Source organism: Hibiscus syriacus, unplaced genomic scaffold (assembly GCF_006381635.1).
Source record: "Hibiscus syriacus cultivar Baekdansim isolate YM2019G1 unplaced genomic scaffold, ASM638163v2 tig00110429_pilon, whole genome shotgun sequence".
Taxonomy (NCBI): Eukaryota; Viridiplantae; Streptophyta; class Magnoliopsida; order Malvales; family Malvaceae; genus Hibiscus; species Hibiscus syriacus.
This window is the reverse complement of record NW_024062733.1, coordinates 10,406,173-10,424,321: the sequence shown is the minus strand read 5'-3', so window position 1 is coordinate 10,424,321 and position 18,149 is coordinate 10,406,173. Positions and strand designations below refer to the sequence as shown.

At 34.3% G+C, this 18,149-nt stretch overlaps 1 protein-coding gene across 1 annotated transcript; it reads left to right on the top strand.

Moving 5' to 3' along the window:
* Positions 1-2,344: 2,344 nt before the first annotated feature.
* On the top strand, positions 2,345-17,886 carry LOC120125041 (anthranilate synthase beta subunit 2, chloroplastic-like). The gene is made up of 8 exons (XM_039143552.1): positions 2,345-2,363; positions 5,329-5,492; positions 6,224-6,294; positions 6,441-6,478; positions 6,581-6,691; positions 6,860-6,944; positions 17,377-17,512; positions 17,779-17,886. Exons 1-8 carry the CDS (start codon positions 2,345-2,347, stop codon positions 17,884-17,886), a joined length of 732 nt encoding a protein of 243 aa, XP_038999483.1.
* Positions 17,887-18,149: the final 263 nt, after the last annotated feature.

Genomic DNA, 18,149 nt, shown 5'->3' with positions numbered 1-18,149 from the left:
ATATGATTTGAAAGAGTTGTCACCGATCTTTATTTAAGGTGTGACTGAATCACTCAAAAATATTTTATTATCTTAATAAAATTTTAACTTAAAAATTATTAAAAAAATGTTTGGTCTACTTTCCATAAAAACGAGTTTGGGAGTAATTAATGTAACACCCTAATGCGATACGACTCGAGGTCGACTGATTAGAATGTCACACGAGACCATAGTAGTGGCTAATCCAAAAAAATTCTTTTAAACTTTTGTAAGACGCCATTTAAAGACCATACCATAAAATGTAAATCAACATAAATATTTAAGTTTAAAAATGGGAGCTCCTAAAATACAAATATCAAAATAATTTGAGTTTTCAAAATAAAGTTATGACTCAAGTAAAAGAGGGCCTATGAATAATACATGCCCACTAAAGAAAGAGACTCAAGACGTACTTTACTGCTACTCGGACTGTCTAGAATGCTAATTACGTGATAAGCTCCTCGGATGCTCCTCCTAAGAACCTGCGCACGGGAACAAATTTCGAATGTTGAGCTCACTGGCCCAGTGACATACTAATAACTAAATCATACTAAGAGTGTTCATTAAATACTCATGCTAGCAAGTAAAAATAAAGGGAGTAAGTAAACACATATACTGCACAATGCACTAGGGTAGGCATCATGGTGCGGTCGGAGGGTTACGACATCTCGAGACACACACCCCTCTAGCCCACCTAAGATGAAATCCGAAATTCTATATCGGAAACAACACTAGGCTAACCCACCCCTCGCGAGTGTTCAGACCTCGCGCCCAAGTTAAACACAGAAGTGTCTCGCGTACTTGTTTAGGTATATCCTGATATTCTATTTCATAAGATAATCGTCATCTACTAAAGTAACTCGGGTGTCATGTCTATTTTCTGAGCATCAAACAAGGATAGTTTTATGCCATATTATTTGGTCCCTCAATTCTCACTTTGAAAATCCTTGGGTTTCTTACCCAAAAATGTATGACGGTATCGATACTGAGCCTCTAAGTATCGGTACTGACCCCCAAGTATCGATACTCACCCTGTGGTACCGATACTGACGACTATTGGAAACTATAAAGAAAAAGGGTAGTGTTGATACCCTGAATTTGAGTACTGATATTTCTGAGTTAGAGTATTGATACTATCTCGAGTACCGATACTAAATTTGGCTTCGATATTTTAAAAAATAACCCAATATCGATACGCCTAAGGAGAGTATTGAGACCATTGGTACTGATACTCCCATGAGTATCGATACCAAAATTAGCTACTGGAATTTCAAATCCAAATGGGTATCGATACTCCCCCTAAGTATCAATACTAGTCCAATGGTATCGATACCCGATGAACGTTTATCGATACCCCCAGTCTAAAAATTCCTTATTTTTAGGCTATCCAAAAAATAATATTGATCTTGTTCATCCGGTACCGATACTCGAGTCCAAAAATTATGTACTTGGGCACAAAATTGACTTCTCAAAACTCCCAAAAGTTTCACTAAGTTGTCTTAGTGTTAGTAAAATATTATGTATAATAGTAGGGATCATGATAGACCATTAAACATGTTGATTAACACCTTAAATCAAGATTTACAATGAATGCCTACTCATGTTTCATAAACTCGTTACTCACTAGCTAGATGCATTCCATTGACTCACAAATGGTATGAAGAAGTTGTGAATGTGTTACCTTAGCTTTCTAGCTATTGGAAACATCCTCAAATCAACCAATGACCAATTTCTCTGTCACTTTCCATTTTTCAGGGGCTAAATTTAGAATGTTTTGAAACTTCAGTATCAATTTATAATTTCTCTAAAGTAGAGGACTATTAACGTAATTAGCCTAAGGGTTGTTTAAAAACCCTTTTCCCCTCCTTCTTCCCTTCTTTTCCCAGTTTGTGCAAACCCTTTTTCTTCTATACTTTCTTTCTTTCATCTCTCTCAACCTCTCCATATCACTTTTGCTAAATTTCTTTTTTGTCGTTCTTCAGTTGGTCGTGTAGTGTACCGTCGGCACCCTATTGTTCATTGTGTCGTTCCCGTTTACCTGGTGGTCTTGGTTTTCTGTCGTCATTAGTGTTAGCATTTTTTGAGGAGGAAAAGTTTTGAGTTTTGTTAAAAACTAAATTTTCGACGTTCTTTTTCGTAAACTGACCTCTGTAAATGACTCCCCGTACGTAAAATTATTTTTTTTTTTGGAATTTTCCGTCAAAAAATTGATCACAAAAAATGTCTACATGTGCTGCCATGCGAGTGTGCAACTACTCTAGATAGGGATGGCAGACATGTGCAATTTCGTGGATTTCGCATCGTATCCGCTCCAATTGGGGCGGGAATGGATACAAGTTTAGTGGGTAATGAGCGGGTGTGGATGTAAAAAGTCATATTCACTGTTAGTAGTGGGTAGGTGATGGGTCTGAGACTTTACCCACCTCGCATCCACCCACCTCATATTCGCCATCCCACTAACTATCCACCATATAGATTTTGGATCATTATGAATTTAAGTATAATTTCAAAGGTTATTTTGTAAATCTTAAGATTCTATAGGACGTGACTTGTAATTTAACCAAAAGTTAGGGTATAAACTTTTTTAGAATTGAATACCATAGTTTCTTATATCTCAAATTGGTGGGTATGAGCGGGTACAAATATGTACAGGATAGGTGGTAGTTATCCAATTAGGTAGTGGGTGTGGAGATGGATTTGAGAATGTATCTGCATGGGCGGGTGTGGATTTAAAAACTTTACTCATCGTGGGTGGTGGGTAGGTGGTGGATACGAAAATATTAAGTGGGTATGGGGATAGGGGGAAGGGGTATATGTACCCACCCCGCCCATTTTCCATCCCTAGCTCCAGGCGGCTTAATCTCCTCAATCGGCCAAATCAGTTAACGCTGGAACAAATCGGCTGAACCGATCTGACCAATCATGGACCATTTTGACCAAACCAAACGCGACCCATTGAACATTGATTGTTGACCATTGAGTGTTAACCGTTGACTTTGACGGTTAACTTTAACATGTTAACTTTTTTTAAAGACTTATATATCTATGTTTTTCGACGTCATGAGTCTACTTTCGTAGTTTTTTTTTTTTGCCAAATTATGAACAAAAAGTCTTGTTTTACGTTGCTTATCGCTTAAAGTCTTGATTATGTTAATTAAATTGTGAGATTTTGAACTCACTTTTTGATGTTATTTTCTGAAGTTACTCTCATATATCTGGACCGCTATCCAGTAGATCCTGATAGAGACACCAAAATCAAGATAGATAGAGGAATTCTATTCGTTTTAGTATTCTACTAAAAGAATTTACGGAGTGATGTAGACATTTAAAAAGAATCGAGGCATTAAAATATTTAAGAAAAATATACAAGACATCAATGCTATTAACATTTTTACTTTTTTTAAAAAATAAATATTTTAACCTTTTGTAATATTTTTTATATAATATTAAAATTAACCTTAATTTTTGTTTAAATGATCACGTTAATCAATACTTTTAGAATATTTTAATATTTTAATATATTTTATTAAAATAACTCATATTAGATGAGAATAGTTATGTAACTAACAGTGAATGTATGTTGTTGACGTAATACTTCTATATGTGCTTAATTAATGAATTAAAATATATTATATCATCATTTCAGGTGATATAATATATCACATCATCATTTTAGACAATGTAGCATATGCACAGTCAACAATAACACCTTAAGGGTGCGTTTGGTTCACAGAATGTAAGATTACCAGTAAGAATGTAAGATTATCAGGGAATAGGATTACTAGGAATGTTGTATTTTGTGTTTGGTTGGTTTAGCAGGAATGTAAGATTACCGTGTTTGGTTAAAGGAATAAAAGATTATTGGAATTTATATTTTACCAAATTGTCCTTATTATATATTTGTTTTTTTAACAAATTGGAAAATATTTATATATTTTCCTTTAAAAAAATTAAATTCATTAAATTTATATATTTTTTTACAAAATTGAAAATATAAAAAGGTTTAATGAAAGGGTAAAATTTTATTTTAACACTTGAACTTCATATAAAATTTTAATTATAGACTTTTTTTGTAAATCTAAAATAGTTTAAGGATAAATTTGTAATTTAACCTTCATAGAATTTTTATTATTCAATGACAGAAGAATGATATATTTGAGAGAGAAAATTTAAGGGCATTTTAGTCCAAAACGACAGTAATCCAACAATACCTAAGGAAAGGGAAGTAATGATGTTCCCGGAAATATACCCCAAAAATCTATTATTGGTAATAAAACATTACCGAGAATGAGATTCCCGGCTAACCAAATATGGGAATGTGGATTCCATTCCCATGGGAATCCCACATTCTTTGATCCAAACACCCCCTAAGTGACATAATACATGACATATCATCAATTTAAATGTGTAATATATATTATATTATTGCTTTAAATGATGTGATACATGTTATATTGTTACTTTGGTGATATGATATATGATATATTAATAATTAAGAATATGTGAAAATATCACATTAGTAATATGTAATTGTTTTTTAGTCGACTAACAATTTACTTTCAATATGGATCATTTTGATTAAAATTCAAAACATTTTAGATTAAAATATTTCAAAAAAATTATTTGAACAAATATTCAAGAATAATTTTATTATTATACCTATTTAATTAATTATTGATATAAAATTTATTGATCGATTAATTCATATCAGGTTTTGCAGAAATCCGTTACAAAGGCGATCATCCCTACTCAATTTGTTCCAAACACAAACATCAGAATTTAAACCATTGACCTTGCTTAAAATTTTGGTGTCTCATCTTACTATATCAACTAATTGTTAGTATTATTAAACCTATTTTTTTATAACATGACAACAACCTCACCGATTTTAATTAACCACAATTTTTCACCATATCCACCTTTTCCACATTTCCATTTCAAGACTAAACAAAACGGTCAACGGATGACCCCTCCTATATAAACAAAAATCTACACCTTAATTTACTCAAAAAAAAAATTCTACACCTTAGTATAGCAGATCTATTAGAATCCGCTTCCTTTCCCAGAATCACTTCTGAGAAGAAAAATGGCAGCTAATTTCATAACGCAATCAACTCTGGTTCAACCAAATCCTTCATTTTTTTGGTAAAACTATTCAAAACCCATCTCTGTCTCGCCTCTCCAAGCTCTCTCCTTTACCTAGTCTCTTTTTTCCTCTCCATCTTATCTTGGGTTTTCTCTCTCTCTCTCTCTTTTTTGGTACAGAGTATCAAAGGATTGTTCTTTTATCTGTTTTATTGTTCTTTGCAGGTGTTTGTTTTTTACCGAAAAAGAGAACTGGAGCTGTAGGAAAACTTACATTGGCATCGGCAGTATCCGACACAAAATCTTCAATTTCAGAAGACGATAAAAACAGCAAGAGTCCCATTATCGTCATTGACAATTATGATAGTTTCACCTACAATCTTTGCCAGGTTTCCTATTCAAAATTTGTGTAATTTTCGTTTGACCCCAAGTTTCTCTAAGTTGTCCTTAATTGATTCTTAGTTGCTGTAGCGTACAAATATTTAGGAAAAATTACTTTGATTGGTAGAGAATACTTTTATTTTTTTTATCGAATATTGTTAGGCAAGAGTTGATCGTTTAATTAAAGTTAAGAAACCAATTAAACGGATATGATAGGAAGAAAATGTACTGAATGTATATGGTGTAGGAATGGTTTCTTTTACTATTGACAATTCGTTGTTTTTGGTATATAATTAAAGTCCTTTTCCAGGGGTTTTGAATTTCAAATGAGGTTCTTCAATCTTAGCTATATTAAAATTGTTGTAATTTCATTATGGCTAATTGTCAACATGAATCATGATGTGTTGAAAGTGATTCCTGCTAAATGTTCCTATACTGTGTTGATTTCGATTTGGTATTTTTTATGGTGGAGGTCCAGTTTGACGGTCTTGACCGATGAAAGTCGATACTAGATAGCAAGTGTGGTTCATCCCGTTCTTGTCTTTCTCATTTTAAGAAAATGTTCAACTTATTGTCGCCTTACGAAATGAGTAATAAGAGTTGAATTACTGAATTTTCAGAACTTGAAATGTTGCATATACAATATTTTTGAAAAATCTCGGTTTATCTTTCTCTTTGCTCTAAGTTGTATCCTTGATTAAGAATGGAATATCCTCAAAGCTTGCCTATAATGTTGTAGTATTTGGGAGAGCTTGGATGTCACTTTGAGGTTTATCGAAATGATGAGTTGACTGTAGAAGAGTTGAAAAGGTAAGAACTAAGCCTTTTACTGGTGTAATATTTTATTATTAATCCACTCATGTAACATGAGAGTTACTTGGATGATGAATGATTCTTCTCCAAGTTATATTCTCGATATATTCTATCCAATGACACTTTTCTCGTTATGTTTGTAGGAAAAACCCTAGGGGGGTGCTTATCTCCCCTGGTCCAGGTAAGAGTTCGCTCTATATTTTAAAACTATAATTGAATGAAACATAAGAATCTGTTATGTTTAAGCATGGTTTATATTTTTTTTATTTTGTCCTTAATATAGGAGCACCCCAAGATTCTGGAATATCATTGCAAACAGTTTTGGAACTTGGACCCATTGTACCTTTATTTGGTGTTTGTATGGGGTTGCAGTGCATTGGTGAGGCTTATGGAGGTGAGTGCTCTAGGTTACCTTTTGTAACAGTTGTTAGTGTTTCTATGGATTTAAATATTTAAGCTAAGAAAGCTAAATCGAGTATTTATATTTATGTTTATCATGGAAGCTTAGCTGTTTGCTTGTTGGATTTTGACGTGATTTGTTTGACTGCGATGCAAAATGCAGGAAAGATAGTCCGTGCTCCCTACGGTGTTATGCATGGCAAAAGTTATCTCATGTATTATGATGAGAAGGGGGAAGTGTCGCAACCGTCTTTCGGTTGGGTCTCGGAATTGGGTTTCGACTTGAAAAATGTGGATTGGAGTCGCCACCGATCATTTATTTAAAAATAAATGGGTTGATCGGATACCCTATTTCTTACCTGATCTGCGTCTTACCAGAAATATGTCGGGCTCGGGAGTCGGTTATGGTCAAGGAAGGATTAGTACCCTTGAACCGCTCTTTCGGTACTACGTAATTTCCAGTTGTCTTAATTAAGAAAAATGACAAGTTAAATTAAAAGGTAAAGTTTCGATCCTAATTACTTACCCTTGATTGATTTGAAAAAAAAATCGAGAAATGTGTTAGATAAACAAGGTAAAGAAAACAAATAAGATACAAGGGAAAAATAAAATAAATAAGTAAGATAAGAAAAAAATAGTAAAGTAATAATTATATATAGTAATATTTGAAAAAAGGAAATATATATATATATATATATATATATATCAAAGTATTAATAAAATAAATAAGCTATATATGTACACCAAATACTTAAAAATAGAAAAGCTACCCTCTCAATTCACCGAAAGTGGGGGCTTTAGTAAGAAATAAGATAAAAAATGGGCCCTCTAGGTTAGTAGTATATAATATAATGTTTAATAATAATAATGATAAAGACACAAAGTTTTTTTTAAAAAAATAATAATATAATAATAATGAATAAAAAAACAAAAATAATAAAAAATTATATAAATATATAAAATTATAAGATATATTACATAAATAAAGAAATAATCAAATAAAAATAATTAAGAATATATATATTTAATAATATGTATATAAATAAACTATTAAAAGTATAAAGAATATATACGACTAGATAAAGATAATTACAATATATATATAGTAATATTAGACTTATAAGTAAAATATTAAAGAAATATATATATAATAATAATAAAATATAGTAAAAAAATCAAATGAAAATAATTTAATATATATATATATATAATAATAATAACATGAATAATAAAAATAAATGAATAAAATATCCATATAATAAATAAAGAGACTAATATAGATTTTTAAAAAGCTCTTCCCCTCCTTTAACCGAAAATCAAACCGATATTTAAAAATAAGCCTCGGGGTAGATCTAGGTTCGAAACTTCGAAACCCCACCCATTTTGGTCATCGGCACAACCCACGTTTTGGGTTATTCGAACCAAATCTCAAGAAAAATAACATGCACATGCAAAAGAAAGAAAAAAGAAAATGCTACCTTTTATTTCCTTTTCGAATCCTTTACAATAGCTTTGCCTTTGTATCTTCCCGTGCTTTCCTCTATGTTTTGTATGTAAATCGTGTCTTACAATGGTGAGTTACAATGGCTATTTATAGTGCTTGTGGATCTTATCTTTAAGAGTTTAAATCATAAAATTCTATCCTATTTTTTGAATCCTAGCAAAATTCTATCATATCTTTAGGAGTTTGAATCCTAAAATTCTATCCTATTTTTAGGAGTTTGAATCCTAGTAGGACGAAAAATGTGTGTTGACAGCTGCCCCTCTTTGCCCATAGTCGTGTAACGGGGATAGGGCAAAGATTAAAAGACACACTTTTCGTTCAGTGGAGTTGAAAATTAACTGTGATGTTTCAATAACTCCCTGTCGAATTGAGTTACGGATGACTCCTCCATCGTTAAGTCGAGTTCATCTTGAAATGATATGAAATTAAAGCCGTAGTTCAGAATTTGAATCAGCACGTGGCCTCCCGTTACCCTTCGGTCTTCTTCTCGGTTTAAAGACCTTGGATCGGAATCGAACTCAGAAATCTTCATTGACAGATAGCTTTTTCTTGACTTAAGCTATACTGTTTGAAAATGGTTTCTTCTCACTAAGGCACGGCTAACCCAGGTCCTCTTCTCGACTTGAAAACCTCGACTGCAACCGAAAAGTAGTGCGATTGATGTGTCATCGAGCTGAATGGAGTTGAACTCGACAATTTTGATGGCAGATAATCCTTCTTTGAGTTTGATATCCTTCGTCGTGAAGTTGAAATCCAAGTAAGTAGCATTGTTCCAAGTCCAATATCCTCCGTCGTGAAGTTGAAATTGGCTCTGGAACCGGGAAATTGTTTGTTGACAACCAGTCGTCCCTTCGTTGTGAAGTTGAACTTGTGTTGTCTCGAGTCCAATATCCTTCGTTGTGAAGTTGAAATTGAATCTGAATGAAATTTTGTTGACAAGCAGCGGTCCCTTCGTCGTGAAGTTGAACTTGCGTTGTCTGGAGTCCAATATCCTTCGTTGTGAAGTTGAAATTGGCTCTGAGATTGGGAAGTTGTTGTTGACAAGAAGCGGTCCCTTCGTCGTGAAGTTGAACTTGCATTGTCTGGAGTCCAATATCCTTCGTTGTGAAGTTGAAATTGGCTCTGAGATTGAGAAGTTGTTGTTGACAACCAGCCGTCCCTTCGTTGTGAAGTTGAACTTGTGTTGTCTCGAGTCCAATATCCTTCATTGTGAAGTTGAAATTGGCTCTGAAATTGAGAAGTTGTTGTTGACAGGCAGCGGTCCCTTCGTCGTGAAGTTGAACTTGCGTTGTCTGGAGTCCAATATCCTTCGTTGTGAAGTTGAAATTGGCTCTGAAATTGAGAAGTTGTTTGTTGACAACCAGCCGTCCCTTCGTTGTGAAGTTGAACTTGTGTTGCCTCGAGTGCCACGATATCCTCCTTCGTGGAGTTGAAATCGCAGATGGCCCCTTCGTGTGAAGTTGAGCCTTGACTTGAATATCCTTCATCGTGAAGTTGAAATCCAAGTATTGTATGTTGCGGGTGGACACAATTCCCTTCGCCGTGAAGTTGAAACCGTAGAGACCCCTTTATTGTGAAGTTTGGCTTCGAGCTAGATATCCTTCGTCGTGAAGTTGAAATCCACTCTCGAGCAAATCGTGTCGCTTTGAGTTCAATATCCTTCGCCGCGAAGTTGAAATTGACTCTAGCTAAAACCAGAAAAAGTTATGCATATATGTGATGCTATGGATGCAATTCTCTTAGGTGTGCCTAAAATGCATATGCAACATATGTTATCTTGGGGCTCTGGAGAGAAATCTCGATCTCCAGTTGCCTGTCTGGAATCTTGATTCTTGAATCTTCAAATTTTGATCCCTGATCTTGAATTCTTCAAATGTTCAAATCTGATGTGCACATTCTATTTTTGATTTGAGAAATGCTTCTCGACCATCTCAAGTGTGTGCCTGAGCTGAGTGTAACGGTTCAGATGATGCTTCAAAAGAAGTTGTCTTGAAAGAGATAGAATTTGTTTCAAGGGAAACGATCTCAAAGATATCTGTTGTTTCATGAGAAACGGTCTCAAGGGAAACAAAATTATGTTTTAAGGGAAATAAATTTGAAGATTTTGTGTTTCAAGAGTAATTGTCTCAAGGGAGACAAAATTTGTTTTAGGGGAAATAAATTCAAAGATTTTGTTTCAAGGGAAACTGTCTCAAGATAGACGAAAATTGTTTCAAGAGAAACTATCTCAAGAGAGACAAAACTTAGTTCCAAAAGAAACTGTCTCAAGGGAGACGGTATTTGTTTCAAAGAAAACATATTCAAATATTTTGTTTCAAGGGAAACTGTCTCAAGAGAGACAAAATTTATTTCAAGGGAAACTGTCTCAAGATAGACGAAATTTGTTTCAAGAGAAACTGTCTCAAGAGAGACAAAATTTGTTTCAAGGGAAACTGTCTCAAGAGAGACAAAACTCTTCTAGTGAAAACGGTCTCAAGCGAGACAAATCTTGTTTTAAGAAAAACAATCATGAGTGAAATAAATCTTCTTTCGAGTAAAACAGTCCCAAGTGAGACAAAGTCTATTTTAAAAAAGCAATCTCAAGTGAGATAATCATCTGCATTAAATGAGACTGTCTCAAGCGAGACAGAATTTATATTGGAAATGTCGAATCTAAAAATGAATGTCGATCTTTCTATCTGTCGAGTTGGTTGAAGTGTAGCTTCTTGCTGCTGAGCTAAGCAACCGACATCAATCTGTAAAGGTGCTTTTGAATCGAGTATCCTTCGTCTTGAAGTCGAACTTGACTCTAAAGCTGTAAAAATTATGTACGTGGAAAGAAAATGATAGATATGACGCTCTAAAATATATGCATAAGATGCATGTAACATGAATTGGTTATATTTTATCTCCTGAAAAAGGTCTGATAATTCGCATTAGGATGTTGAATCCCCAAAGATGCCTCAATATCCAAAAATGCCCCAATATTTGATGTTGAATCTTCAAAGATACCCCAAATGTTCCTCATTTCTTGCTTCATCATTGATTCTAAGCATGAGCTTTGTGTTTGAGAGTCACATGTCATTTACCAAGATCCACTCTAGAGAGACTGTCTTGTTTGAAAAAAAAATGTTTTTCTTTCTCTTTTATTTTCAAAGTCATGAAATATCAATTAAAAGAGTTTCAAAAAATGTTTAATCTCAAGTTTTAAAAATATTGCCCCTATCACGGTTTTACAATTGAGACGAATCATAAAACTAGAGTTCATCGGATATCAAAGAATTAATTACAATGTTAATCCTTCAATAAATTATGGTTATTTGACAACTGCCAAGATCCAAGCTATCTTTGGGAGATAGTCAAGTAAGGAAAGGATAAAAAGTCTCAGGTTATTGTGTTTGGTCAAAGGTTTGGCATTTGATGCTCAAAGGTTTGGCATTTGATGCTCAAAGGTTTGATGGGATAGCATGCATGCTCCTCTACTGGAAGTGTTCTTCGACTCCCAGTATTCGTGGTCGCACTCGGATTGTGCGATGCCTTATCAAGGAATTTATGTGATCGCCTCAGTTGCACAATTTTTATATTCGAGCCGCCTTTTCAGGTTTTCAACTCGAACTCTCCTTTGGTTTCAAGACGCTATTAAGGATGTACGTCTTGAACCCCCCTTTGTTATTTTTCTTTACCATGCATTAATTACATTGTTTTTTGCAAACAAAGATTAATCCTGATGGGCGGGATGAAATCTGAAGATAGTCTCTTCTGTTTAAAAATCCATATATGATAAGGGACTTTTAAGGCACGTAATGTAGGCCAGAGTTCATGGTTATGAAAGAAAAGGATAAATAGGCCCAAACAAGTGTTTCAGGGTGTTGAACCAAGGATCAATTCATTCTGATGCCTTCAATCCTGTCTTGCTCAATTTGGATCTGCTCATATGTGTTTCTCTGGATTTTCTCTGGATGTTCCATGATCTTCGAGTGAAGTGATTCAGAGATTCGAGAATGATTGTGCTTGATTAATCTCATAGTTTGAAGATTGATGTGCCATTTGTCTTTAGGAAATATTTGCATGTGCTTTTTGTTCCTCTTTCTTTTTTATTCTTGTTTTTTCCTTTTTTCTTTTTGTTCTTGTTTCTCTTTTTTCTTTGTTTTTTTTTTGTTTTTTTTTTTGCTTCTTTTCTTTTTTCTTCTTGATTGGATCTTTGCACTTGTCATTTGGTCCACCTCGTGGTATCTCCTTTGGATTGATGTCTTCACTCATGTGAGCAGATTTCTTCTATATTTCCCCCCAGTGTGGAGGGTGATCTTTGGTTAGGGTTGAATCAGAAGAAAAATACTATAGGCTCAAAAGGGGACACAATGGATATATTTTTTCTCCTGTTGTGAAGGGATAAAGAAAGAAAGCCGTTCATCATTTCATACATGGAAGTCCTCACAAAAGAGGTATCCCCAGGGGGATAGATTTGCATGATTAATACTATTCACATGAAAACAGTGTAATTAATGCATGATAGGATTATTTCGAATGAATTGTTTTTTGTTGCTCCTTGCTCCCAACATGTCTCAATGTTCAGGCTCCCCGCGAGATGCCCCAATTTAGAAGAATGCTCCTGTTCAAATGAACAACTCAATGTCTTGGGTTTTAATGGTAAAAAAAATGTTAACTTTGAGTCTAAAAAGACAGTGGTGTGATCTTATTGACTCAAAGAAAGGTATGGGTGTATCATAAAGGTAAAGGCAATGTTCAAGAATTTCAAAGGGAGGTAATGTCAAAATTTGGTCTTTTTGATCAAGGTATTTCATTTTGGGGGTTTGAGACAGGACAAGAAAGGTCTAATCTTGTCATATGTCAAAAATCTATAATTCTTGAAGAATTAAAAGAATCCTTAATTCATTTAATATTCGAAGAACTAAAGATTAAAATTTGTTCAATTGCTCCACCTTAGAAAGTAGCATAAATTCAATCATTTAACAGATTAAGCGAAAGATCAAAGACGTGTTCAAACAAAACAATCCTCTAACTGCAAATGGTATATGCCATGCCCCCTTCTTTGGCAAGCGCCTTACAGGTTTCAGAGGAATGTTTGGGGCTTCTTACATGGTAACAGCTAGCAGCTTTAACATCGTGGCCCTTAGGATATGGGGATTCTTTTCTTAGATCATCCTGGCAAGCTTTGTCCTACAATCAGCTGATCAGGCTCCTACTGTTACAATCTTGCTTCCATGTGGTTAAATTCGCTTCATCGAGCCCTTCACGACTTAATTTCATGTTTGTGAAAATGCTTAAAATGTAGATGAAAATGCAAAAAGGCAAAAATGCAAAATGCAAGAATGCATGAAATGTTCGAGGCATTGATCCAGAAAAGTGTCCATTATTATAAATAATCCTTATTCAGACAAAAATGTTTTATCTTGTAAGAGAGATAAAAACAATAAAAGGTATGTTCGGACTAAATCTTCTAGACATCCATCCGAGATACTTTCTTCCATGACTCGACTGCTTCTTTGATCATCTTTTTATAACTGTCACCGTGATACATAAACTCTGATATAGATAATCCATATGTTGTTGGGACAAACTGATGTGCCCCATACTGTCTAAGTGCCAACAACAGAGCATACCCAACTGCACCTCAAAGTCCAAATAGGGTCATAGTGTCAGAATTCTCACACTTGAAAAGAACATCACTGAGGAACAACTAGGGGGCTCTCCAGGTAATATCCCGGTCCTGAAGATGAGTGAAGACTTTCATCCATTTCTCTTTTGAAGCGCCTTCATGTCCTATCATGGTGATGAACTCTCTCAAAGGTGAATACGTAGTGCTAAATCGGCAGTAGGCAACCCTGCTAGTCTTCCAGAAGTGGCTGTGAATCCAGACTTGAAGGAGTTGAACACACCCAATGAACCTTCCTCCACCAGTTCTTCTGCAATGATTAAGGGACCGAAAGGTCTCGGCTAAGATGGTCGGTGCTGGGTTGACTCGCCTTGGAAGTTGTTCAAATAATTCTACTACGGCTGCGTCAATGCATCCCAAAACCTTCGGAAAGATGATCAAGCCATACAGACCTAGTGCAAAAAGGTCTATAGTCTTCCATTCATTAGGGTGGTCCTTCATTAGTTGCCTTATGTGGATCCACTCAATTCCTTGCCCGTTACCTTTGTGCCGGAGTCGATCAGTCACCCACTTTTCATCAACCCCTGCAATCTTGGCCAGTCCGTTCTTGAAAGGCTGACTCTTGATATGTTTAATATATGCCCTCTCTAGTTTGATGCTTTCGCAGTGCAGTAGAGTAGTATACTCTTCGATAGTAGGCACCATGTCTTCCCGGTTAAAGGTGAAGCAACTATATCCCGGGTTCCAGAATTGAATTAATGCTCGGAGTAAGGGCTCATCAGTCTTGACATGGATCAAGAGGGCGATATCACCATATCGTTAGCTGAACTTCTGCTTTCTGTCATTCTTCCAACTGTCCCAAATGTTTCGCAGCTCTTGGAGATTATTCTGTTTCAGGCTGACAGCGGCGTAACTAACCAGTTCTGACACATAGTTCCCCTGAAGACTGTCTCCCTTCTCTTTCTGAACCTTCTCGGACCATAGTCGTGCCTCAGCGTTTTCAATCTCTTGTATTACAACACCTTTTTCCATTAATTCGAATTATTTTGTGTATAACAAACGCTTTTTAGGGATCAATAGCCTCTTCTAATGATGCAAATGCTAGAAAACAAACACAAAGGCAAAAATGTTAGTAAAAAATAAAAACAAACAAAAAAAATGACGGAAGAAAAAAACACAAAAAGACATGGTTAAGGTAAAAAAACAATCCTAGGTTTTGGAATGTGGTTTCGGGGTAGGCACTATTTCTCCATGGTCTCCCGGTTTAGGTTTTAAAAAACGGTACCCGAGTTCTCCTTGCCGGTGCCCCCTTGGGCTTGCCAGACCCTTAGTCCTAAACCCATCACAGGTTTGTGTGGACTAAGTTAAACTCGAGAGGAAACATTCACTTATGCCCACACGGAGAATAAATTCACACGAAGGCATAAGGTATATGTATCCCGAAGGCTACTTGCTAGGCCCACACGGTGAATAAATTCACACGAACGCGTCGCTTTCACCCCCACTTAAAAGGAATTGGAGCTCGGGTATAGAGCCTTAGATGAAAAAAAACTTTGAAGGCTGAAATCATGAGAAAACGATTAGTCCAACTATTTACTCGAAAATATAATCAAAAGTAAGTAAAAAGGATCGGAATATTACCTTAAAATTTAAACTTACCCTTTTCGTTAAAAAGATAACTGGAGATTACCTTAGCCTGACTCACTTACCTGGTCCCCAGCGGAGTCGCCAAGCTGTCGCAACCGTCTTTCGGTTGGGCCCCGGAATTGGGCTTCGACTTGAAAAATGTGGATTGGAGTCGCCACCGATCATTTATTTAAAAATAAATGGGTTGATCGGATACCCTATTTCTTACATGATCTGTGTCTTACCAGAAATATGTCGGGCTCGGGAGTCGGTTACGGTCAAGGAAGGATTAGCACCCTTGAACCGCCCTTTCGGTACTACGTAATTTCCAGTTGTCTTAATTAAGAAAAATGACAAGTTAAATTAAAAGGTAAAGTTTCGATCCTAATTACTTACCCTTGATTGATTTGAAAAAAAAATTGAGAAATGTGTTAGATAAACAAGGTAAAGAAAACAAATAAGATACAAGGGAAAAATAAAATAAATAAGTAAGATAAGAAAAAAAATAGTAAAGTAATAATTATATATAGTAATATTTGAAAAAAGGAAATATATATATATATATATATATATATATATATATATCAAAGTATTAATAAAATAAATAAGCTATATATGTACACCAAATACTTAAAAATAGAAAAACTACCCTCCCAATTCATCGAAAGTGGGGGATTTAGTAAGAAATAAGATAAAAAATGGGCCCTCTAGGTTAGTAGTATATATAATATAATGTTTAATAATAATAATGATAAAGACACAAGGTTTTTTTTAAAAAAATAATAATATAATAATAATGAATAAAAAATGAAAATAATAAAAAATTATATAAATATATAAAATTATAAGATATATTACATAAAGAAAGAAATAATCAAATAAAAATAATTAAGAATATATATATTTAATAATATGTATATAAATAAACTATTAAAAGTATAAAGAATATATACGACTAGATAAAGATAATTACAATATATATATAGTAATATTAGACTTATAAGTAAAATATTAAAGAAATATATATATAATAATAATAATAAAATATAGTAAAAAAAATCAAATGAAAATAATTTAATATATATATATATACATATAATAATAATAACATGAATAATAAAAATAAATGAATAAAATATCCATATAATAAATAAAGAGACTAATATAGATTTTTAAAAAGCTCTTCCCCTCCTTTAATCGAAAATCAAACCGGTTTTTAAAAATAAGCCTCGGGGTAGATCTAGGTTCGAAACTTCGAAACCCCACCCATTTTGGTCATCAGCACAACCCACGTTTTGGGTTATTCGAACCAAATCTCAAGAAAAATAACATGCACATGCAAAAGAAAGAAAAAAAGAAAATGATACCTTTTATTTCCTTTTCGAATCCTTTACAATAGCTTTGCCTTTGTATCTTCTCATGCTTTCCTCTATGTTTTGTGTGTAAATAGTGTCTTACAATGGTGAGTTACAATAGCTATTTATAGTGCTTGTGGATCTTATCTTTAGGAGTTTAAATCATAAAATTCTATCCTATTTTTTGAATCCTAGCAAAATTCTATCATATCTTTAGGAGTTTGAATCCTAAAATTTTATCTTATTTTTAGGAGTTTGAATCCTAATAGGACGAAAAATGTGTGTTGACAGGAAGATAGATTATTCGTTGGATTATCAAAGTACTAATTGATTCTTCTAATGTGATTCGCGGTTTAAAATTCTTGAACTCTGCTTTAATTATGTGTTAATCTATAGTCTAGCTATCAAATTATTCATATTTATTTCTTAATCTTCCTTTACACCTTTGGAGTATAGATTCTTTAACATCATTCTTCTCTTAACAAGTTTCAACTTTTAAGTAAAATTGTCATTTATGTTTATCAAGTGAGAGTATTTCCAATTTATTTTTATTAATTACACCCCAATTATCAGCAACGCTTACTATATCTTGCCTTTCGCAGCCCTTTCAATGCTGGAAGATATCATAGTCTTGTGATTGACAAGGACAGTTTTCCCGAGGAAACACTCGAGGTTACCACTTGGACAGAAGATGGACTGGTTATGGCCGCTTGGCACAAAGTATATAAGCATCTTCAGGTAAAGTTTCCATCCATTTTAACTCGTAATGAATCGGTTCAATGATTTGATTGCTATGCTGGAACTGATTTCCTCCGATACGTTATACCTATGAATCAAAAAAGAGAAGTCCTGGTTGTTTGTGCCATCTAAAACCATGAAAGTTATGTGTTTACTTCTTCCTTAAATAAGTCGAACGAGTTATTTATATAACTCGCTTTTATTTGGCTATGTCTGAAGTAGATATGATTCTTTTACTTTCGTTAACACACTGATCGAATCTTTAGGGCTTACAATTCCATCCGGAGAGCATCATAACTTCCGAAGGCAAAATAATTGTTCGTAATTTCATCAAACTCGTAGAGAGAAAAGAGGCTGCTGAATCTCGGGATTAGATGTCATGTTCTAAACACAATTCCTTCAGTCGTAAATATCAAGCATCAGTATGGGACAGTAAGCCGCTGATGCATCCTTTCTTCGATGATCGTGTATGTGTTTGCGTAGGGTAGTAAATTCTTCGTTGGCTCATTTAGGAATATGTGTTCAGACTATGATACTAGACACAGATATATTAAGAAAAATGAAAAGTTGGGATACGTTTAGACGATATCGAGTTTACCCTTCCCTAATAAAACCCCATTTGAATTCCTTTTTCTCT